A 25450-nucleotide genomic window follows, 5' to 3' on the forward strand; every position below is an offset into this window, starting at 1 on the left:
GAGACGGAACCAGTGTACAGTACAGCAGACGGTGCCAGTGACCGGTGTACAGCACAGGAGACGGGACCAGTGTACAGTACAGGAGATGGTGCCAGTGACCGGTATACAGTACAGGAGATGGTGCCAGTGACCAGTATACAGTACAGGAGACGGAACCAGTGTACAGTACAGGAGACGGGACCACTGTACAGTACAGGAGATGGTGCCAGTGACCGGTGTACAGTACAGAAGACGGAACCAGTGTACAGTACAGCAGACGGTGCCAGTGACCGGTGTACAGCACAGGAGACGGGACCAGTGTACAGTACAGGAGATGGTGCCAGTGACCGGTGTACAGTACAGAAGACGGAACCAGTGTACAGTACAGCAGACGGTGCCAGTGACCGGTGTACAGCACAGGAGACGGGACCACTGTACAGTACAGGAGATGGTGTCAGTGACCGGTGTACAGTACAGAAGACGGAACCAGTGTACAGTACAGGAGACGGAACCAGTGTACAGTACAGCAGACGGTGCCAGTGACCGGTGTACAGCACAGGAGACGGGACCAGTGTACAGTACAGGAGATGGTGCCAGTGACCGGTGTACAGTACAGGAGACGGAACCAGTGTACAGTACAGCAGACGGTGCCAGTGACCAGTGTACAGTACAGGAGACGGTGCCAGTGACCGGTGTACAGCACAGGAGACGGGACCAGTGTACAGTACAGGAGACGGTGCCAGTGACCGGTGTACAGTGCAGGAGACGGTGCCAGTGACCGGTGTACAGTACAGGAGATGGAACCAGTGTACAGTACAGGAGACGGAACCAGTGTACAGTACAGCAGACGGTGCCAGTGACCGGTGTACAGCACAGGAGACGGGACCAGTGTACAGTACAGGAGATGGTGCCAGTGACCGGTATACAGCACAGGAGACGGGACCAGTGTACAGTACAGGAGACGGTGCCAGTGACCGGTGTACAGTACAGGAGCAGTGTACAGTACAGGAGACGATGCCAGTGACCGGTGTACAGTACAGGAGCAGTGTACAGTACAGGAGACGGTGCCGGTGACCAGTGTACAGTACAGGAGACGGTGCCAGTGACCGGTGTACAGTACAGGAGCAGTGTACAGTACAGGAGACGGTGCCGGTGACCAGTGTACAGTACAGGAGACGGTGCCAGTGACCGGTGTACAGTACAGGAGCAGTGTACAGTACAGGAGACGGTGCCGGTGACCAGTGTACAGTACAGGAGACGGTGCCGGTGACCAGTGTACAGTACAGGAGACGATGCCAGTGACCGGTGTACAGTACAGGAGCAGTGTACAGTACAGGAGACGGTGCCGGTGACCAGTGTACAGTACAGGAGACGGTGCCGGTGACCAGTGTACAGTACAGGAGACGGTGCCCGTGACCGATGTACAGTACAGGAGACGGTGCCGGTGACCGGTGTACAGTACAGGAGACGGTGCCAGTGACCGGTGTACAGTACAGGAGATGGGACCAGTGTACAGTACAGGAGACGGTGACGGTGTACAGTACAAGAGACTCGGGACCAGTGTACAGTACAGGAGATGGGACCACAAGAGACGGTGCCAGTGACCGGTGTACAGTACAGGAGACGGTGCCGGTGACCAGTGTACAGTACAGGAGACGGTGCCGGTGACCGGTGTACAGTACAGGAGACGGTGCCAGTGACCGGTGTACAGTACAGGAGATGGGACCAGTGTACAGTACAGGGGAACCGTGCCGGTGACCGGTTTACAGTACAGCAGACGGTGTCAGTGACCGGTGTACAGTACAGGAGACGGTGACGGTGACTAGTGTACAGTACCGGAGACGGGACCAGTGCACAGTACAGGAGACGGTGCCAGTGACCAGTGTACAGTACAGGAGACGGTGCCAGTGACCGGTGTACAGTACAGGAGACGGTGCCGGTGACCGGTGTACAGTACAGGAGACGGTGCCAGTGACCAGTGTACAGTACCGGAGACGGGACCAGTGTACAGTACAGGAGATGGTGCCAGTGACCAGTGTACAGTACAGGAGACGTTGCCAGTGACCAGTGTACAGTACAGGAGACGGTGCCAGTGACCAGTGTACAGTACAGGAGAAGGTGCCAGTGACCGGTGTACAGTACAGGAGATGGGACCGGTGTACAGTACAGGTTATGGGACCAATGTACAGTACAGGAGACGGTGCCGGTGACCAGTGTACAGTACAGGAGACGGTGCCAGTGACCAGTGTACAATACAGGAGACAATGCCAGTGACCGGTGTACAGTACAGGAGACGATGCCAGTGACCGGTGTACAGTACAGGAGACGATGCCAGTGACCGGTGTACAGTAAAGGTGCCGGTGACCGGTGTACAGCAAAGGTGCCGGTGACCGGTATACAGTACAGGAGACGGGACCAGTGTACAGTTCAAGAGACGGTGCCGGTGACCTGTGTACAATACAGGAGACGGAGCTGGTGACCGGTGTACAGTACAGGAGATGGGACCGGTATACAGTACAGGAGATGGGACCAGTGTACAGTACAGGAGACGGTGTCAGTGACCAGTGTATAGTTCAGGAGACGGGACCAGTGTACAGTACAGGAGACGGTGCCAGTGACTGGTGTACAGTACAGGAGACGGTGCCAGTGACCTGTGTACAGTACAGGAGACGGAGCTGGTGACCGGTGTACAGTACAGGAGACGGTGCCGGTGACCTGTGTACAGTACAGGAGACGGAGCTGGTGACCGGTGTACAGTACAGAAGATGGTGCCAGTGACCGGTGTACAGTACAGGAGACGGTGCCGTTGACCGATGTACAGTACAGGAGACAGGACTAGTGTACAGTACAGGATACGGTGCCAGTGATTGGTGTATAGTACAGGAGACAGGACTAGTGTATAGTACAGGATACGGTGCCAGTGATTGGTGTATAGTACAGGAGACGGGACCAGTGTACAGTACAGGAGACGGTGCCAGTGATTGGTGTATTGTACAGGAGATGGGACCAGTGTACAGTACAGGAGACGGTGTCAGTGACCAGTGTATAGTTCAGGAGACGGGACCAGTGTACAGTACAGGAGACGGTGCCAGTGACTGGTGTACAGTACAGGAGACGATGTCGGTGACCTGTGTACAGTACAGGAGACGGAGCTGGTGACCGGTGTACAGTACAGGAGACGGTGCCGGTGACCTGTGTACAGTACAGGAGACGGAGCTGGTGACCGGTGTACAGTACAGAAGATGGTGCCAGTGACCGGTGTACAGTACAGGAGACGGTGCCGTTGACCGATGTACAGTACAGGAGACAGGACTAGTGTACAGTACAGGATACGGTGCCAGTGATTGGTGTATAGTACAGGAGACGGGACCAGTGTACAGTACAGGAGACGGTGCCAGTGATTGGTGTATTGTACAGGAGATGGGACCAGTGTACTGTAAAGGTGATGGTGCCAGTGACCGGTATACAGCACAGGAGACGGGACCAGTGTACAGTACAGGAGACGGTGCCGGTGACCGGTTTACAGTACAGGGGAACCGTGCCGGTGACCGGTTTACAGTACAGGGGAACCGTGCCGGTGACCGGTTTACAGTACAGCAGACGGTGTCGGTGACCGGTTTTCAGTACAGCAGACGGTGCCAGTGACCGGTGTACAGTACAAGAGACGGGACCAGTGTACAGTACAAGAGACGGTTCCGGTGACCAGTGTACGGTACAGGAGACGGTGCCGGTGACCAGTGTACAGTACAGGAGATGGTGCCGGTGATCGGTGTACTGTACAGGAGACGGGACCAGTGTAAAGTACAGGATACGGTGTCGGTGACCGGTGTACAGTACAGGAGATGGTGCTGGTGACCGGTATACAGTACAAGAGACGGGACCAGTGTACAGTACAAGAGACGGTGCCGGTGACCAGTGTACAGTACAGGAGACGGTGCCGGTGACCAGTGTACAGTACAGGAGATGGTGCCGGTGATCGGTGTACTGTACAGGAGACGGGACCAGTGTAAAGTACAGGATACGGTGTCGGTGACCGGTGTACAGTACAGGAGATGGTGCTGGTGACCGGTATACAGTACAAGAGACGGGACCAGTGTACAGTACAAGAGACGGTGCCGGTGACCAGTGTACAGTACAGGAGACGGTGCCGGTGACCAGTGTACAGTACAGGAGATGGTGCCGGTGATCGGTGTACTGTACAGGAGACGGGACCAGTGTAAAGTACAGGATACGGTGTCGGTGACCGGTGTACAGTACAGGAGATGGTGCTGGTGACCGGTATACAGTACAGGAGACGGGACCAGTGTACAGCACAGGAGATGGTGCCGGTGACCGGTGTACAGTTCAGGAGACGATGCCAGTGACCGGTGTACAGCAAAGGAGATGGTGCCGGTGACCGGTGTACAGTACAGGAGACGATGCCAGTGACCGGTATACAGTACAGGAGAGGGGACCAGTGTACAGTACAGCAGACGGTGCCAGTGACCGGTATACAGCACAGTAGACGGGACCAGTGTACAGTACAGGAGACGGTGCCGGTGACCGATGTACAGGAGATGGTGACAGTGACCAGTTTACAGTACAGGAGACAGTGCCGGTGACCAGTTTACAGTACAGGAGACGGGACCAGTGTACAGTACAGGATATGGTGCCGGTGACCGGTTTACAGTACAGGAGACGGGACCAGTGACCGGTGTACTGTACAGGAGACGGTGCCAGTGACCGGTGTACTGTACAGGAGATGGTGCCGGTGACCGGTGTACAGTACAGGAGACGATGCCAGTGACCGGTGTACAGTACAGGAGACGGTGCCAGTGACCGGTGTACAGTACAGGAGACGATGCCAGTGACCGGTGTACAGTACAGGAGACGGTGCCAGTGACCGGTGTACAGTACAGGAGACGGTGCCAGTGACCGGTGTACAGTACAGGAGACGGTGCCGGTGACCGGTATACAGCACAGGAGATGGTGCCGGTGACCGGTATACAGTACAGGAGATGGTGCCGGTGACCGGTATACAGTACAGGAGATGGTGCCAGTGACCGGTATACAGTACAGGAGATGGTGCCAGTGACCGGTATACAGTACAGGAGACGGTGTCGGTGACCGGTGTACAGTACAGGAGACGGTGCCGGTGACCGGTGTACTGTACAGAAGACGGTGCCAGTGACCGGTGTACTGTACAGGAGATGGTGCCAGTGACCGGTGTACTGTACAGGAGATGGTGCCAGTGACCGGTATACAGCACAGTAGACGGGACCAGTGTACAGTACAGGAGACGGTGCCGGTGACCGATGTACAGGAGATGGTGACAGTGACCAGTTTACAGTACAGGAGACGGTGCCGGTGACCAGTTTACAGTACAGGAGACGGGACCAGTGTACAGTACAGGATATGGTGCCGGTGACCGGTTTACAGTACAGGAGACGGGACCAGTGACCGGTGTACTGTACAGGAGACGGTGCCAGTGACCGGTGTACTGTACAGGAGATGGTGCCGGTGACCGGTGTACAGTACAGGAGACGATGCCAGTGACCGGTGTACAGTACAGGAGACGGTGCCAGTGACCGGTGTACAGTACAGGAGACGATGCCAGTGACCGGTGTACAGTACAGGAGACGGTGCCAGTGACCGGTGTACAGTACAGGAGACGGTGCCAGTGACCGGTGTACAGTACAGGAGACGGTGCCGGTGACCGGTATACAGCACAGGAGATGGTGCCGGTGACCGGTATACAGTACAGGAGATGGTGCCGGTGACCGGTATACAGTACAGGAGATGGTGCCAGTGACCGGTATACAGTACAGGAGATGGTGCCAGTGACCGGTATACAGTACAGGAGACGGTGTCGGTGACCGGTGTACAGTACAGGAGACGGTGCCGGTGACCGGTGTACTGTACAGAAGACGGTGCCAGTGACCGGTGTACTGTACAGGAGATGGTGCCAGTGACCGGTGTACTGTACAGGAGATGGTGCTAGTGACCGGTGTACAGTACAGGAGACGGGACCAGTGTACAGTACAGGAATCGGTGCCAGTGACCGATGTACAGTACAGGAGACGGTGCCAGTGACCGATGTACAGCACAGGAGACGGGACCAGTGTACAGTACAAGAGACGGTGCCGGTGACCGGTGTACAGTACAGGAGACGGTGCCGGTGATCGATGTACAGTACAGGAGACGGTGCCGGTGACCGATGTACAGCACAGGAGACGGGACCAGTGTACAGTACAAGAGACGGTGCCGGTGACCGGTGTACAGTACAGGAGACGGTGCCAGTGACCGGTGTACTGTACAGGAGATGGTGCCAGTGACCGGTGTACTGTACAGGAGATGGGACCAGTGTACAGTACAGGAGACGGTGCCAGTGACCGGTGTACTGTACAGGAGACGGGACCAGTGTACAGTACAAGAGACGGTGCCGGTGACCGGTGTACAGTACAGGAGACAGGACTAGTGTATAGTACAGGATACGGTGCCAGTGATTGGTGTATAGTACAGGAGACGGCGCCAGTGATTGGTGTATAGTACAGGAGATGGAACCAGTGTACAGTACAGGAGACGGAACCAGTGTACAGTACAGCAGACGGTGCCAGTGACCGGTGTACAGCACAGGAGACGGGACCAGTGTACAGTACAGGAGATGGTGCCAGTGACCGGTATACAGTACAGGAGATGGTGCCAGTGACCAGTATACAGTACAGGAGACGGAACCAGTGTACAGTACAGGAGACGGGACCACTGTACAGTACAGGAGATGGTGCCAGTGACCGGTGTACAGTACAGAAGACGGAACCAGTGTACAGTACAGCAGACGGTGCCAGTGACCGGTGTACAGCACAGGAGACGGGACCAGTGTACAGTACAGGAGATGGTGCCAGTGACCGGTGTACAGTACAGAAGACGGAACCAGTGTACAGTACAGCAGACGGTGCCAGTGACCGGTGTACAGCACAGGAGACGGGACCACTGTACAGTACAGGAGATGGTGTCAGTGACCGGTGTACAGTACAGAAGACGGAACCAGTGTACAGTACAGGAGACGGAACCAGTGTACAGTACAGCAGACGGTGCCAGTGACCGGTGTACAGCACAGGAGACGGGACCAGTGTACAGTACAGGAGATGGTGCCAGTGACCGGTGTACAGTACAGGAGACGGAACCAGTGTACAGTACAGCAGACGGTGCCAGTGACCAGTGTACAGTACAGGAGACGGTGCCAGTGACCGGTGTACAGCACAGGAGACGGGACCAGTGTACAGTACAGGAGACGGTGCCAGTGACCGGTGTACAGTGCAGGAGACGGTGCCAGTGACCGGTGTACAGTACAGGAGATGGAACCAGTGTACAGTACAGGAGACGGAACCAGTGTACAGTACAGCAGACGGTGCCAGTGACCGGTGTACAGCACAGGAGACGGGACCAGTGTACAGTACAGGAGATGGTGCCAGTGACCGGTATACAGCACAGGAGACGGGACCAGTGTACAGTACAGGAGACGGTGCCAGTGACCGGTGTACAGTACAGGAGCAGTGTACAGTACAGGAGACGATGCCAGTGACCGGTGTACAGTACAGGAGCAGTGTACAGTACAGGAGACGGTGCCGGTGACCAGTGTACAGTACAGGAGACGGTGCCAGTGACCGGTGTACAGTACAGGAGCAGTGTACAGTACAGGAGACGGTGCCGGTGACCAGTGTACAGTACAGGAGACGGTGCCAGTGACCGGTGTACAGTACAGGAGCAGTGTACAGTACAGGAGACGGTGCCGGTGACCAGTGTACAGTACAGGAGACGGTGCCGGTGACCAGTGTACAGTACAGGAGACGATGCCAGTGACCGGTGTACAGTACAGGAGCAGTGTACAGTACAGGAGACGGTGCCGGTGACCAGTGTACAGTACAGGAGACGGTGCCGGTGACCAGTGTACAGTACAGGAGACGGTGCCCGTGACCGATGTACAGTACAGGAGACGGTGCCGGTGACCGGTGTACAGTACAGGAGACGGTGCCAGTGACCGGTGTACAGTACAGGAGATGGGACCAGTGTACAGTACAGGAGACGGTGACGGTGTACAGTACAAGAGACTCGGGACCAGTGTACAGTACAGGAGATGGGACCACAAGAGACGGTGCCAGTGACCGGTGTACAGTACAGGAGACGGTGCCGGTGACCAGTGTACAGTACAGGAGACGGTGCCGGTGACCGGTGTACAGTACAGGAGACGGTGCCAGTGACCGGTGTACAGTACAGGAGATGGGACCAGTGTACAGTACAGGGGAACCGTGCCGGTGACCGGTTTACAGTACAGCAGACGGTGTCAGTGACCGGTGTACAGTACAGGAGACGGTGACGGTGACTAGTGTACAGTACCGGAGACGGGACCAGTGCACAGTACAGGAGACGGTGCCAGTGACCAGTGTACAGTACAGGAGACGGTGCCAGTGACCGGTGTACAGTACAGGAGACGGTGCCGGTGACCGGTGTACAGTACAGGAGACGGTGCCAGTGACCAGTGTACAGTACCGGAGACGGGACCAGTGTACAGTACAGGAGATGGTGCCAGTGACCAGTGTACAGTACAGGAGACGTTGCCAGTGACCAGTGTACAGTACAGGAGACGGTGCCAGTGACCAGTGTACAGTACAGGAGAAGGTGCCAGTGACCGGTGTACAGTACAGGAGATGGGACCGGTGTACAGTACAGGTTATGGGACCAATGTACAGTACAGGAGACGGTGCCGGTGACCAGTGTACAGTACAGGAGACGGTGCCAGTGACCAGTGTACAATACAGGAGACAATGCCAGTGACCGGTGTACAGTACAGGAGACGATGCCAGTGACCGGTGTACAGTACAGGAGACGATGCCAGTGACCGGTGTACAGTAAAGGTGCCGGTGACCGGTGTACAGCAAAGGTGCCGGTGACCGGTATACAGTACAGGAGACGGGACCAGTGTACAGTTCAAGAGACGGTGCCGGTGACCTGTGTACAATACAGGAGACGGAGCTGGTGACCGGTGTACAGTACAGGAGATGGGACCGGTATACAGTACAGGAGATGGGACCAGTGTACAGTACAGGAGACGGTGTCAGTGACCAGTGTATAGTTCAGGAGACGGGACCAGTGTACAGTACAGGAGACGGTGCCAGTGACTGGTGTACAGTACAGGAGACGGTGCCAGTGACCTGTGTACAGTACAGGAGACGGAGCTGGTGACCGGTGTACAGTACAGGAGACGGTGCCGGTGACCTGTGTACAGTACAGGAGACGGAGCTGGTGACCGGTGTACAGTACAGAAGATGGTGCCAGTGACCGGTGTACAGTACAGGAGACGGTGCCGTTGACCGATGTACAGTACAGGAGACAGGACTAGTGTACAGTACAGGATACGGTGCCAGTGATTGGTGTATAGTACAGGAGACAGGACTAGTGTATAGTACAGGATACGGTGCCAGTGATTGGTGTATAGTACAGGAGACGGGACCAGTGTACAGTACAGGAGACGGTGCCAGTGATTGGTGTATTGTACAGGAGATGGGACCAGTGTACAGTACAGGAGACGGTGTCAGTGACCAGTGTATAGTTCAGGAGACGGGACCAGTGTACAGTACAGGAGACGGTGCCAGTGACTGGTGTACAGTACAGGAGACGATGTCGGTGACCTGTGTACAGTACAGGAGACGGAGCTGGTGACCGGTGTACAGTACAGGAGACGGTGCCGGTGACCTGTGTACAGTACAGGAGACGGAGCTGGTGACCGGTGTACAGTACAGAAGATGGTGCCAGTGACCGGTGTACAGTACAGGAGACGGTGCCGTTGACCGATGTACAGTACAGGAGACAGGACTAGTGTACAGTACAGGATACGGTGCCAGTGATTGGTGTATAGTACAGGAGACGGGACCAGTGTACAGTACAGGAGACGGTGCCAGTGATTGGTGTATTGTACAGGAGATGGGACCAGTGTACTGTAAAGGTGATGGTGCCAGTGACCGGTATACAGCACAGGAGACGGGACCAGTGTACAGTACAGGAGACGGTGCCGGTGACCGGTTTACAGTACAGGGGAACCGTGCCGGTGACCGGTTTACAGTACAGGGGAACCGTGCCGGTGACCGGTTTACAGTACAGCAGACGGTGTCGGTGACCGGTTTTCAGTACAGCAGACGGTGCCAGTGACCGGTGTACAGTACAAGAGACGGGACCAGTGTACAGTACAAGAGACGGTTCCGGTGACCAGTGTACGGTACAGGAGACGGTGCCGGTGACCAGTGTACAGTACAGGAGATGGTGCCGGTGATCGGTGTACTGTACAGGAGACGGGACCAGTGTAAAGTACAGGATACGGTGTCGGTGACCGGTGTACAGTACAGGAGATGGTGCTGGTGACCGGTATACAGTACAAGAGACGGGACCAGTGTACAGTACAAGAGACGGTGCCGGTGACCAGTGTACAGTACAGGAGACGGTGCCGGTGACCAGTGTACAGTACAGGAGATGGTGCCGGTGATCGGTGTACTGTACAGGAGACGGGACCAGTGTAAAGTACAGGATACGGTGTCGGTGACCGGTGTACAGTACAGGAGATGGTGCTGGTGACCGGTATACAGTACAAGAGACGGGACCAGTGTACAGTACAAGAGACGGTGCCGGTGACCAGTGTACAGTACAGGAGACGGTGCCGGTGACCAGTGTACAGTACAGGAGATGGTGCCGGTGATCGGTGTACTGTACAGGAGACGGGACCAGTGTAAAGTACAGGATACGGTGTCGGTGACCGGTGTACAGTACAGGAGATGGTGCTGGTGACCGGTATACAGTACAGGAGACGGGACCAGTGTACAGCACAGGAGATGGTGCCGGTGACCGGTGTACAGTTCAGGAGACGATGCCAGTGACCGGTGTACAGCAAAGGAGATGGTGCCGGTGACCGGTGTACAGTACAGGAGACGATGCCAGTGACCGGTATACAGTACAGGAGAGGGGACCAGTGTACAGTACAGCAGACGGTGCCAGTGACCGGTATACAGCACAGTAGACGGGACCAGTGTACAGTACAGGAGACGGTGCCGGTGACCGATGTACAGGAGATGGTGACAGTGACCAGTTTACAGTACAGGAGACAGTGCCGGTGACCAGTTTACAGTACAGGAGACGGGACCAGTGTACAGTACAGGATATGGTGCCGGTGACCGGTTTACAGTACAGGAGACGGGACCAGTGACCGGTGTACTGTACAGGAGACGGTGCCAGTGACCGGTGTACTGTACAGGAGATGGTGCCGGTGACCGGTGTACAGTACAGGAGACGATGCCAGTGACCGGTGTACAGTACAGGAGACGGTGCCAGTGACCGGTGTACAGTACAGGAGACGATGCCAGTGACCGGTGTACAGTACAGGAGACGGTGCCAGTGACCGGTGTACAGTACAGGAGACGGTGCCAGTGACCGGTGTACAGTACAGGAGACGGTGCCGGTGACCGGTATACAGCACAGGAGATGGTGCCGGTGACCGGTATACAGTACAGGAGATGGTGCCGGTGACCGGTATACAGTACAGGAGATGGTGCCAGTGACCGGTATACAGTACAGGAGATGGTGCCAGTGACCGGTATACAGTACAGGAGACGGTGTCGGTGACCGGTGTACAGTACAGGAGACGGTGCCGGTGACCGGTGTACTGTACAGAAGACGGTGCCAGTGACCGGTGTACTGTACAGGAGATGGTGCCAGTGACCGGTGTACTGTACAGGAGATGGTGCCAGTGACCGGTATACAGCACAGTAGACGGGACCAGTGTACAGTACAGGAGACGGTGCCGGTGACCGATGTACAGGAGATGGTGACAGTGACCAGTTTACAGTACAGGAGACGGTGCCGGTGACCAGTTTACAGTACAGGAGACGGGACCAGTGTACAGTACAGGATATGGTGCCGGTGACCGGTTTACAGTACAGGAGACGGGACCAGTGACCGGTGTACTGTACAGGAGACGGTGCCAGTGACCGGTGTACTGTACAGGAGATGGTGCCGGTGACCGGTGTACAGTACAGGAGACGATGCCAGTGACCGGTGTACAGTACAGGAGACGGTGCCAGTGACCGGTGTACAGTACAGGAGACGATGCCAGTGACCGGTGTACAGTACAGGAGACGGTGCCAGTGACCGGTGTACAGTACAGGAGACGGTGCCAGTGACCGGTGTACAGTACAGGAGACGGTGCCGGTGACCGGTATACAGCACAGGAGATGGTGCCGGTGACCGGTATACAGTACAGGAGATGGTGCCGGTGACCGGTATACAGTACAGGAGATGGTGCCAGTGACCGGTATACAGTACAGGAGATGGTGCCAGTGACCGGTATACAGTACAGGAGACGGTGTCGGTGACCGGTGTACAGTACAGGAGACGGTGCCGGTGACCGGTGTACTGTACAGAAGACGGTGCCAGTGACCGGTGTACTGTACAGGAGATGGTGCCAGTGACCGGTGTACTGTACAGGAGATGGTGCTAGTGACCGGTGTACAGTACAGGAGACGGGACCAGTGTACAGTACAGGAATCGGTGCCAGTGACCGATGTACAGTACAGGAGACGGTGCCAGTGACCGATGTACAGCACAGGAGACGGGACCAGTGTACAGTACAAGAGACGGTGCCGGTGACCGGTGTACAGTACAGGAGACGGTGCCGGTGATCGATGTACAGTACAGGAGACGGTGCCGGTGACCGATGTACAGCACAGGAGACGGGACCAGTGTACAGTACAAGAGACGGTGCCGGTGACCGGTGTACAGTACAGGAGACGGTGCCAGTGACCGGTGTACTGTACAGGAGATGGTGCCAGTGACCGGTGTACTGTACAGGAGATGGGACCAGTGTACAGTACAGGAGACGGTGCCAGTGACCGGTGTACTGTACAGGAGACGGGACCAGTGTACAGTACAAGAGACGGTGCCGGTGACCGGTGTACAGTACAGGAGATGGTGCCGGTGACCGGTGTACTGTACAGGAGACGGTGCCCGTGACCGGTGTACTGTACAGGAGATGGTGCCAGTGACCGGTGTACTGTACAGGAGATGGGACCAGTGTACAGTACAGGAGACGGTGCCAGTGACCGGTGTACTGTACAGGAGACGGTGACCGATGTACAGTACAGGAGACGGTGCCAGTGACCGGTATACAGCACAGGAGACGGGACCAGTGTACAGTACAGGAGACGGGACCAGTGTACAGTACAGGAGACGATGCCAGTGACCGGTGTACAGTACAGGAGCAGTGTACAGTACAGGAGACGGTGCCGGTGACCAGTGTACAGTACAGGAGACGGTGCCGGTGACCAGTGTACAGTACAGGAGACGGTGCCCGTGACCGATGTACAGTACAGGAGACGGTGCCGGTGACCGGTGTACAGTACAGGAGACGGTGCCAGTGACCGGTGTACAGTACAGGAGATGGGACCAGTGTACAGTACAGGAGACGGTGACGGTGTACAGTACAAGAGACTCGGGACCAGTGTACAGTACAGGAGATGGGACCACAAGAGACGGTGCCAGTGACCGGTGTACAGTACAGGAGACGGTGCCGGTGACCAGTGTACAGTACAGGAGACGGTGCCGGTGACCGGTGTACAGTACAGGAGACGGTGCCAGTGACCGGTGTACAGTACAGGAGATGGGACCAGTGTACAGTACAGGGGAACCGTGCCGGTGACCGGTTTACAGTACAGCAGACGGTGTCAGTGACCGGTGTACAGTACAGGAGACGGTGACGGTGACTAGTGTACAGTACCGGAGACGGGACCAGTGCACAGTACAGGAGACGGTGCCAGTGACCAGTGTACAGTACAGGAGACGGTGCCAGTGACCGGTGTACAGTACAGGAGACGGTGCCGGTGACCGGTGTACAGTACAGGAGACGGTGCCAGTGACCAGTGTACAGTACCGGAGACGGGACCAGTGTACAGTACAGGAGATGGTGCCAGTGACCAGTGTACAGTACAGGAGATGTTGCCAGTGACCAGTGTACAGTACAGGAGACGGTGCCAGTGACCAGTGTACAGTACAGGAGAAGGTGCCAGTGACCGGTGTACAGTACAGGAGATGGGACCGGTGTACAGTACAGGTTATGGGACCAATGTACAGTACAGGAGACGGTGCCGGTGACCAGTGTACAGTACAGGAGACGGTGCCAGTGACCAGTGTACAATACAGGAGACAATGCCAGTGACCGGTGTACAGTACAGGAGACGATGCCAGTGACCGGTGTACAGTACAGGAGACGATGCCAGTGACCGGTGTACAGTAAAGGTGCCGGTGACCGGTGTACAGCAAAGGTGCCGGTGACCGGTATACAGTACAGGAGACGGGACCAGTGTACAGTTCAAGAGACGGTGCCGGTGACCTGTGTACAATACAGGAGACGGAGCTGGTGACCGGTGTACAGTACAGGAGATGGGACCGGTATACAGTACAGGAGATGGGACCAGTGTACAGTACAGGAGACGGTGTCAGTGACCAGTGTATAGTTCAGGAGACGGGACCAGTGTACAGTACAGGAGACGGTGCCAGTGACTGGTGTACAGTACAGGAGACGGTGCCAGTGACTGGTGTACAGTACAGGAGACGATGTCGGTGACCTGTGTACAGTACAGGAGACGGAGCTGGTGACCGGTGTACAGTACAGGAGACGGTGCCGGTGACCTGTGTACAGTACAGGAGACGGAGCTGGTGACCGGTGTACAGTACAGAAGATGGTGCCAGTGACCGGTGTACAGTACAGGAGACGGTGCCGTTGACCGATGTACAGTACAGGAGACGGTGCCAGTGATTGGTGTATAGTACAGGAGACAGGACTAGTGTATAGTACAGGATACGGTGCCAGTGATTGGTGTATAGTACAGGAGACGGGACCAGTGTACAGTACAGGAGACGGTGCCAGTGATTGCTGTATTGTACAGGAGATGGGACCAGTGTACTGTACAGGTGATGGTGCCAGTGACCGGTATACAGCACAGGAGACGGGACCAGTGTACAGTACAGGAGACGGTGCCGGTGACCGGTTTACAGTACAGGGGAACCGTGCCGGTGACCGGTTTACAGTACAGGGGAACCGTGCCGGTGACCGGTTTACAGTACAGCAGACGGTGTCGGTGACCGGTTTTCAGTACAGCAGACGGTGCCAGTGACCGGTGTACAGTACAAGAGACGGGACCAGTGTACAGTACAAGAGACGGTTCCGGTGACCAGTGTACGGTACAGGAGACGGTGCCGGTGACCAGTGTACAGTACAGGAGACGGTGCCGGTGACCAGTGTACAGTACAGGAGATGGTGCCGGTGATCGGTGTACTGTACAGGAGACGGGACCAGTGTAAAGTACAGGATACGGTGTCGGTGACCGGTGTACAGTACAGGAGATGGTGCTGGTGACCGGTATACAGTACAGGAGACGGGACCAGTGTACAGCACAGGAGATGGTGCCGGTGACCGGTGTACAGTACAGGAGACGATGCCAGTGACCGGTGTACAGCACAGGAGATGGTGCCGGTGACCGGTGTACAGTACAGGAGACGATGCCAGTGACCGGTATACAGTACAGGAGAGGGGACCAGTGTACAGTACAGCAGACGGTGCCAGTGACCGGTATACAGCACAGTAGACGGGACCAGTGTACAGTACAGGAGACGGTGCCGGTGACCGATGTACAGGAGATGGTGACAGTGACCAGTTTACAGTACAGGAGACGGTGCCGGTGACCAGTTTACAGTACAGGAGACGGGACCAGTGTACAGTACAGGATATGGTGCCGGTGACCGGTTTACAGTACAGGAGACGGGACCAGTGACCGGTGTACTGTACAGGAGACGGTGCCAGTGACCGGTGTACTGTACAGGAGATGGTGCCGGTGACCGGTGTACAGTACAGGAGACGATGCCAGTGACCGGTGTACAGTACAGGAGACGGTGCCAGTGACCGGTGTACAGTACAGGAGACGATGCCAGTGACCGGTGTACAGTACAGGAGACGGTGCCAGTGACCGGTGTACAGTACAGGAGACGGTGCCAGTGACCGGTGTACAGTACAGGAGACGGTGCCGGTGACCGGTATACAGCACAGGAGATGGTGCCGGTGACCGGTATACAGTACAGGAGATGGTGCCGGTGACCGGTATACAGTACAGGAGATGGTGCCAGTGACCGGTATACAGTACAGGAGATGGTGCCAGTGACCGGTATACAGTACAGGAGACGGTGTCGGTGACCGGTGTACAGTACAGGAGACGGTGCCGGTGACCGGTGTACTGTACAGAAGACGGTGCCAGTGACCGGTGTACTGTACAGGAGATGGTGCCAGTGACCGGTGTACTGTACAGGAGATGGTGCCAGTGACCGGTATACAGCACAGTAGACGGGACCAGTGTACAGTACAGGAGACGGTGCCGGTGACCGATGTACAGGAGATGGTGACAGTGACCAGTTTACAGTACAGGAGACGGTGCCGGTGACCAGTTTACAGTACAGGAGACGGGACCAGTGTACAGTACAGGATATGGTGCCGGTGACCGGTTTACAGTACAGGAGACGGGACCAGTGACCGGTGTACTGTACAGGAGACGGTGCCAGTGACCGGTGTACTGTACAGGAGATGGTGCCGGTGACCGGTGTACAGTACAGGAGACGATGCCAGTGACCGGTGTACAGTACAGGAGACGGTGCCAGTGACCGGTGTACAGTACAGGAGACGATGCCAGTGACCGGTGTACAGTACAGGAGACGGTGCCAGTGACCGGTGTACAGTACAGGAGACGGTGCCAGTGACCGGTGTACAGTACAGGAGACGGTGCCGGTGACCGGTATACAGCACAGGAGATGGTGCCGGTGACCGGTATACAGTACAGGAGATGGTGCCGGTGACCGGTATACAGTACAGGAGATGGTGCCAGTGACCGGTATACAGTACAGGAGATGGTGCCAGTGACCGGTATACAGTACAGGAGACGGTGTCGGTGACCGGTGTACAGTACAGGAGACGGTGCCAGTGACCGGTGTACAGTACAGGAGACGGTGCCGGTGACCGGTATACAGCACAGGAGATGGTGCCGGTGACCGGTATACAGTACAGGAGATGGTGCCGGTGACCGGTATACAGTACAGGAGATGGTGCCAGTGACCGGTATACAGTACAGGAGATGGTGCCAGTGACCGGTATACAGTACAGGAGACGGTGTCGGTGACCGGTGTACAGTACAGGAGACGGTGCCGGTGACCGGTGTACTGTACAGAAGACGGTGCCAGTGACCGGTGTACTGTACAGGAGATGGTGCCAGTGACCGGTGTACTGTACAGGAGATGGTGCCAGTGACCGGTATACAGCACAGTAGACGGGACCAGTGTACAGTACAGGAGACGGTGCCGGTGACCGATGTACAGGAGATGGTGACAGTGACCAGTTTACAGTACAGGAGACGGTGCCGGTGACCAGTTTACAGTACAGGAGACGGGACCAGTGTACAGTACAGGATATGGTGCCGGTGACCGGTTTACAGTACAGGAGACGGGACCAGTGACCGGTGTACTGTACAGGAGACGGTGCCAGTGACCGGTGTACTGTACAGGAGATGGTGCCGGTGACCGGTGTACAGTACAGGAGACGATGCCAGTGACCGGTGTACAGTACAGGAGACGGTGCCAGTGACCGGTGTACAGTACAGGAGACGGTGCCAGTGACCGGTGTACAGTACAGGAGACGGTGCCGGTGACCGGTATACAGCACAGGAGATGGTGCCGGTGACCGGTATACAGTACAGGAGATGGTGCCGGTGACCGGTATACAGTACAGGAGATGGTGCCAGTGACCGGTATACAGTACAGGAGATGGTGCCAGTGACCGGTATACAGTACAGGAGACGGTGTCGGTGACCGGTGTACAGTACAGGAGACGGTGCCGGTGACCGGTGTACTGTACAGAAGACGGTGCCAGTGACCGGTGTACTGTACAGGAGATGGTGCCAGTGACCGGTGTACTGTACAGGAGATGGTGCTAGTGACCGGTGTACAGTACAGGAGACGGGACCAGTGTACAGTACAGGAATCGGTGCCAGTGACCGATGTACAGTACAGGAGACGGTGCCAGTGACCGATGTACAGCACAGGAGACGGGACCAGTGTACAGTACAAGAGACGGTGCCGGTGACCGGTGTACAGTACAGGAGACGGTGCCGGTGATCGATGTACAGTACAGGAGACGGTGCCGGTGACCGATGTACAGCACAGGAGACGGGACCAGTGTACAGTACAAGAGACGGTGCCGGTGACCGGTGTACAGTACAGGAGACGGTGCCAGTGACCGGTGTACTGTACAGGAGATGGTGCCAGTGACCGGTGTACTGTACAGGAGATGGGACCAGTGTACAGTACAGGAGATGGTGCCGGTGACCGGTGTACTGTACAGGAGACGGTGCCCGTGACCGGTGTACTGTACAGGAGATGGTGCCAGTGACCGGTGTACTGTACAGGAGATGGGACCAGTGTACAGTACAGGAGACGGTGCCAGTGACCGGTGTACTGTACAGGAGACGGTGACCGATGTACAGTACAGGAGACGGTGCCAGTGACCGGTATACAGCACAGGAGACGGGACCAGTGTACAGTACAGGAGACGGGACCAGTGTACAGTACAGGAGACGGTGCCGGTGACTGATGTACAGTACAGGAGACGGTGCCGGTGACCGATGTACAGTACAGGAGACGGTGCCGGTGACCGATGTACAGCACAGGAGACGGGACCAGTGTACAGTACAGGAGACGGTGCCGGTGACCGATGTACAGTACAGGAGACGGTGCCGGTGACCGATGTACAGTACAGGAGACGGTGCCGGTGACCGATGTACAGTACAGGAGACGGGACCAGTGTACAGTACAGGAGACGGTGCCGGTGACCGATGTACAGTATAGGAGACGGTGCCAGTGACCGATGTACAGTACAGGAGACGGTGCCGGTGACCGATGTACAGTACAGGAGATGGTGCCGGTGACTGATGTACAGTACAGGAGACGGGACCAGTGTACAGTACAGGAGATGGTGCCGGTGACCGATGTACAGTACAGGAGACGGTGCCAGTGACCGATGTACAGTACAGGAGACGGTGCCGGTGACCGATGTACAGTACAGGAGATGGTGCCGGTGACTGATGTACAGTACAGGAGACGGTGCCGGTGACCGATGTACAGTACAGGAGACGGTGCCGGTGACCGATGTACAGTACAGGAGACGGTGCCGGTGACCGATGTACAGCACAGGAGACGGGACCAGTGTACAGTACAGGAGACGGTGCCGGTGACCAGTGTACAGTATAGGAGACGATGCCAGTGACCGGTGTACAGTACAGGAGACGGTGCCAGTGACCGGTGTACAGTACAGGAGACGGTGCCAGTGACCGGTGTACAGTACAGGAGACGGTGCCGGTGACCGATGTACAGTACAGGAGACGGGACCAGTGTACAGTACAGGAGATGGTGCCAGTGACCGGTGTACAGTACAGGAGACGATGCCAGTGACCGGTGTACTGTACAGGAGACGGTGCCAGTGACCGGTGTACTGTACAGGAGATGGTGCCAGTGACCGGTGTACTGTACAGGAGATGGGACCAGTGTACAGTACAGGAGACGGTGCCGGTGACCGATGTACAGTACAGGAGACGGTGCCAGTGACCGCTATACAGCACAGGAGACGGGACCAGTGTACAGTACAGGAGATGGTGCCAGTGACCGGTGTACAGTACAGGAGACGATGCCAGTGACCGGTGTACTGTACAGGAGACGGTGCCAGTGACCGGTGTACTGTACAGGAGATGGTGCCAGTGACCGGTGTACTGTACAGGAGATGGGACCAGTGTACAGTACAGGAGACGGTGCCGGTGACCGATGTACAGTACAGGAGACGGTGCCGGTGACCGATGTACAGCACAGGAGACGGGACCAGTGTACAGTACAGGAGACGGTGCCAGTGACCGGTGTACAGTACAGGAGACGGGACCAGTGTACAGTACAGGAGACGGTGCCAGTGACCAGTGTACTGTACAGGAGACGGTGCCGGTGACCGATGTACAGTACAGGAGACGGTGCCAGTGACCGGTGTACTGTACAGGAGACGGTGCCAGTGACCGGTATACAGCACAGGAGACGGGACCAGTGTACAGTACAGGAGACGGTGCCGGTGACCGATGTACAGCACAGGAGACGGGACCAGTGTACAGTACAGGAGACGGGACCAGTGTACAGTACGGGAGACGGTGCCGGTGACCGATGTACAGTACAGGAGACGGTGCCGGTGACCGATGTACAGTACAGGAGACGGTGCCGGTGACCGGTGTACAGTACAGGAGACGGTGCCGGTGACCGATGTACAGCACAGGAGACGGGACCAGTGTACAGTACAGGAGACGGTGCCGGTGACCGATGTACAGCACAGGAGATGGGACCAGTGTACAGTACAGGAGACGGTGCCGGTGACCAGTGTACAGTACAGGAGACGATGCCAGTGACCGGTGTACAGTACAGGAGACGGTGCCAGTGACCGGTGTACAGTACAGGAGACGGTGCCAGTGACCGGTATACAGTACAAAAGACAGGACCGGTGTACAGTACAGGAGACGATGCCAGTGACCGGTGTACAGTACAGGAGACGGTGCCGGTGACCGATGTACAGTACAGGAGACGGTGCCGGTGACCGATGTACAGTACAGGAGATGGGACCAGTGTACAGTACAGGAGATGGTGCCAGTGACCGGTATACAGTACAGGAGACGGTGCCAGTGACCGGTGTACAGTACAGGAGACGATGCCAGTGACCGGTGTACAGTACAGGAGACGGTGCCAGTGACCGGTATACAGTACAGGAGATGGTGCCAGTGACCGGTTTACAGTACAAGAGACGATGCCGGTCACCAGTATACAACGTGGAGCAACATTAGTTGATGTCATAGTTATTGGGAAAAACTACAACTCCCAGCATGCTCCACAATCTGAGGCAGTGGACGGCTAGGGCAGGTGGTTGCCATGTTTGTATCACTCACTCAATGATTATTTCCTTCCGCAGAAACCAAAGAAAAACGTCTCGGAAAGTAACGTGTACGAGAACCTGAGGCGCTGAGGCCGGCGGAGCGCGGGGCCGCAGGAGGCGTATAATCGTCCTGCTTCCGGCCAGTGAACGGAGAGCTTCCTTCTTTACTCGCCCGCTTCTTTTTTGCTTCATGTTTTCTGCTTAGAATACAGATAATGGAGACACGGACGTTATATCCCAACCGTGCACGAGTGGGGTCACATGACTGGTCACATGACCGGCCTGAACCTTCAGGACTGGTGACCCCCGACAACCCCACTGATCAGCAGTGATTGGGAAAGGCACAGTGCCATACTCTGGGTAGTGGCCGTTCTCAGAACTGCAGCTCTGCTTTTAGAAAAGTGACTGTGATCTGAGCTGCAGTACCGGTAATGGCCACTTCCCTGTGTCCGGCGCTGTTTGGCTCCATTCACAGATCACAGACGGATCTGACTGGTGGGAATGATCAGGTGATCAGAATGAAGAATGAAAGGGGTCGTCAATTACATTTTGCTAATAATGATCAGTGGTGGTCTGACAATAAAGTAACACATACTGGACCTCCAGACTACGGCCGTTCCTGTGTGCAGCTTTTTGTGTCCCCCGCTGGTCTCCTCACTCTGCCTTCTACCTGGGGATGTCAGGTGACCCCCGCAGCCAATCAGGAGCGGCACCTGAATCTATGCTTTGACACTGGTCCTTCCAGTTGTCACATGACAATCAGTGGGCCCCTCCCCTGACTCCACTGGTGCAGGGCTCCTCACACAGGACAGATGTCAGAGATCTGTCTCATAATGAGCCGAAAACTTTACTGACAGCAAGCAGAGATCCAAGGAAAGAGGAGCCCCAAATAATCTAACATATAGCAAGATCACCCTACTGCCAGAGGCCGGGCAACAAGTTATTCCACATGTGCACACCAGATGGCGCCAGTCACCCAGCAGCTGCATCAATGAAGCCTGCAGAAACCTCCCCCTGCTCCACCCAACGCCGCCAGCAGGAACCTCCCCTGCTCCACCCAACGCCGCCAGCAGGAACCTCCCCTGCTCCACCCAACGCCGCCAGCAGGAACCTCCCCTGCTCCACCCAACGCCGCCAGCAGGAACCTCCCCTGCTCCACCCAACGCTGCCTGCAGGAACCTCCCCTGCTCCACCCAACGAAGCCTGCAGGAACCTCCCCTGCTCCACCCAACACTGCCACAGGAACCTCCCCTGCTCCACCCAACGCCGCCTGCAGGAACCTCCCCTGCTCCACCCAACGCCGCCTGCAGGAACCTCCCCTGCTCCACCCAACGAAGCCTGCAGGAGCCTCGCCCTGCTCCACCCAACGCTGCCAGCAGGAACATCCCCCTGCTCCACCCAACGAAGCCTGCAGGAGCCTCGCCCTGCTCCACCCAACGCTGCCAGCAGGAACATCCCCCTGCTCCACCCAACGCTGCCTGCAGGAACCTCCCCTGCTCCACCCAACGCTGCCTGCAGGAACCTCCCCTGCTCCACCCAATGCTGCCTGCAGGAACCTCCCCCTCTCCACCCAACGCCGCTTGCAGAAACCTCCCCCTGCTCCACCCAACGCTGCCTGCAGGAACCTCCCCCTGCTCCACCCAACGCTGCCTGCAGGAACCTCCCCTGCTCCACCCAACGCTGCCTGCAGGAACCTCCCCTGCTCCACCCAACGCTGCCTGCAGGAACCTCCCCCTCTCCACCCAACGCCGCCTGCAGAAACCTCGCCCTGCTCCACCCAACGCCGCCTGCAGGAACCTCCCCTGCTCCACCCAACGCCGCCTGCAGGAACCTCCCCCTGCTCCACCCAACGCTGCCTGCAGGAACCTCACCTGCTCCACCCAACACTGCCTGCAGGAACCTCCCCTGCTCCACCCAACGAAGCCTGCAGGAACCTCCCCTGCTCCACCCAACGCTGCCTGCAGGAACCTCCCCCGCTCCACCCAACGCTGCCTGCAGGAACCTCCCCCTGCTCCACCCAACGCTGCCTGCAGGAACCTCCCCTGCTCCACCCAACGCCGCCTGCAGGAACCTCCCCTGCTCCACCCAACGCCGCCTGCAGGATCCTCCCCTGCTCCACCCAACGCCGCCTGCAGGAACCTCCCCTGCTCCACCCAACGCCGCCTGCAGGAACCTCCCCTGCTCCACCCAACGCTGCCTGCAGGAACCTCCCCCTGCTCCACCCAACGCTGCCTGCAGGAACCTCCCCCTGCTCCACCCAACGCTGCCTGCAGGAACCTCCCCCTGCTCCACTCAACGCTGCCTGCAGGAACCTCCCCCTGCTCCACCCAACGCTGCCTGCAGGAACCTCCCCCTGCTCCACCCAACGCTGCCTGCAGGAACCTCCCCCTGCTCCACCCAACGCTGCCTGCAGGAACCTCCCCCTGCTCCACCCAACGCTGCCTGCAGGAACCTCCCCCTGCTCCACCCAACGCTGCCTGCAGGAACCTCCCCCTGCTCCACCCAACGCTGCCAGCAGGAAGCTCCCCCTGCTCCACCCAACGCTGCCTGCAGGAACCTCCCCTGCTCCACCCAACGCTACCTGCAGGAACCTCCCCTGCTCCACCCAACGCTGCCTGCAGGAACCTCCCCCTGCTCCACCCAACGCTGCCTGCAGGAACCTCCCCCTGCTCTACCCAAAGCTGCCTGCAGGAACCTCCCCCTGCTCCACCCAACGCTGCCTGCAGGAACCTCCCCTGCTCCACCCAACGCTGCCTGCAGGAACCTCCCCTGCTCCACCCAACGCTGCCTGCAGGAACCGCTCCCTGCTCCACCCAACGCTGCCTGCAGGAACCGCTCCCTGCTCCACCCAACGCTGCCTGCAGGAACCTCCCCTGCTCCACCCAACGCTGCCTGCAGGAACCTCCCCCTACTCCACCCAACGCTGCCTGCAGGAACCTCCCCGTGCTCCACCCAACGCTGCCAGCAGGAAGCTCCCCCTGCTCCACCCAACGCTGCCTGCAGGAACCTCCCCTGCTCCACCCAACGCTGCCTGCAGGAACCTCCCCCTGCTCCACCCAGCGCTGCCTGCAGGAACCTCCCCCTGCTCTACCCAACGCTGCCTGCAGGAACCTCCCCCTGCTCCACCCAACGCTGCCTGCAGGAACCTCCCCTGCTCCACCCAACGCTGCCTGCAGGAACCTCCCCTGCTCCACCCAACACTGCCTGCAGGAACCTCCCCCTGCTCCACCCAACGCTGCCTGCAGGAACCTCCCCTGCTCCACCCAACGCTGCCTGCAGGAACCTCCCCCTACTCCACCCAACGCTGCCTGCAGAAACCTCCCCCTGCTCCACCCAACGCTGCCTGCAGGAACCTCCCCTGCTCCACCCAACGCTGCCTGCAGGAACCTCCCCTGCTCCACCCAACGCTGCCTGCAGGAACCTCCCCTGCTCCATCCAACGCTACATGCAGGAACCTCCCCCTACTCCACCCAACGCTGCCTGCAGGAACCTCCCCCTGCTCCACCCAACGCTGCCTGCAGGAACCTCCCCCTGCTCCACCCAACGCTGCCTGCAGGAACCTCCCCCTGCTCCACCCAACGCTGCCTGCAGGAACCTCCCCCTGCTCCACCCAACGCCGCCTGCAGGAACCTCCCCCTGCTCGACACAATAATGCCTGCAGGAAGGTCCCCTACTCCATCCAACGTTGCCTGCAGGAACCTCCCCCTGCTCCACCCAACGCTGCCTGCAGGAACCTCCCCCTTCTCCACTCAAAGCTGCCACAGGAACCTCCCCCTGCTCCACCCAACGCTGCCTGCAGGAACCTCCCCTGCTCCACCCAACGCTGCCTGCAGGAACCTCCCCTGCTCCACCCAATGCTGCCTGCAGGAACCTCCCCTGCTCCACCCAATGCTGCCTGCAGGAACCTCCCCTGCTCCACCCAACGCTGCCTGCAGGAACCTCCCCCTACTCCACCCAACGCTGCCTGCAGGAACCTCCCCCTGCTCCACCCAACGCTGCCTGCAGGAACCTCCCCCTGCTCCACCCAACGCTGCCTGCAGGAACCTCCCCCTGCTCCACCCAACACTGCCTGCAGGAACCTCCCCCTGCTCCACTCAACGCTGCCTGCAGGAAACTCCCCCTGCTCCACCCACCGCTGCCTGCAGGAACCTCCCCCAGCTCCACCCAACGTTGACTGCAGGAACCTCCCCTGCTCCACCCAACGCTGCCTGCAGGAAACTCCCACTGCTCCACCCAACGCTCCCTGCAGGAATCTCCCCCTGCCCAACCCAACAATGCCTGCAGGAACCTCCCCTGCTCCACCCAACGCTGCCTGCAGGAACCTCCCTCTGCTCCACCCAACGCTGTCTGCAGGAACCTCCCCCTGCTCCACCCAACGCTGCCTGCAGGAAACTCCCACTGCTCCACCCA

The 25450-nt window shown here is 57.7% G+C and overlaps 1 protein-coding gene across 1 annotated transcript in view; it reads left to right on the top strand.

The window, feature by feature from the left end:
* LOC141165464 (uncharacterized) overlaps positions 1–21647 on the top strand; it is a 231350-nt gene extending 209703 nt beyond the window's left edge. The window contains exon 8 of the mRNA XM_073651060.1: positions 21077–21647. Within this exon, the coding sequence (XP_073507161.1) occupies positions 21077–21130 (54 nt within the window). The 3' untranslated portion in view covers positions 21131–21647. The remainder of the gene's footprint in view (positions 1–21076) is intronic.
* The last annotated feature ends 3803 nt before the right edge of the window (positions 21648–25450 follow it).

The sequence above is a fragment of the Phyllobates terribilis genome, unplaced genomic scaffold (genome assembly GCF_046119375.1).
Source record: "Phyllobates terribilis strain yellow unplaced genomic scaffold, ASM4611937v1 Scaffold_11__3_contigs__length_659146591, whole genome shotgun sequence".
NCBI classification, from domain to species: domain Eukaryota; kingdom Metazoa; phylum Chordata; class Amphibia; order Anura; family Dendrobatidae; genus Phyllobates; species Phyllobates terribilis.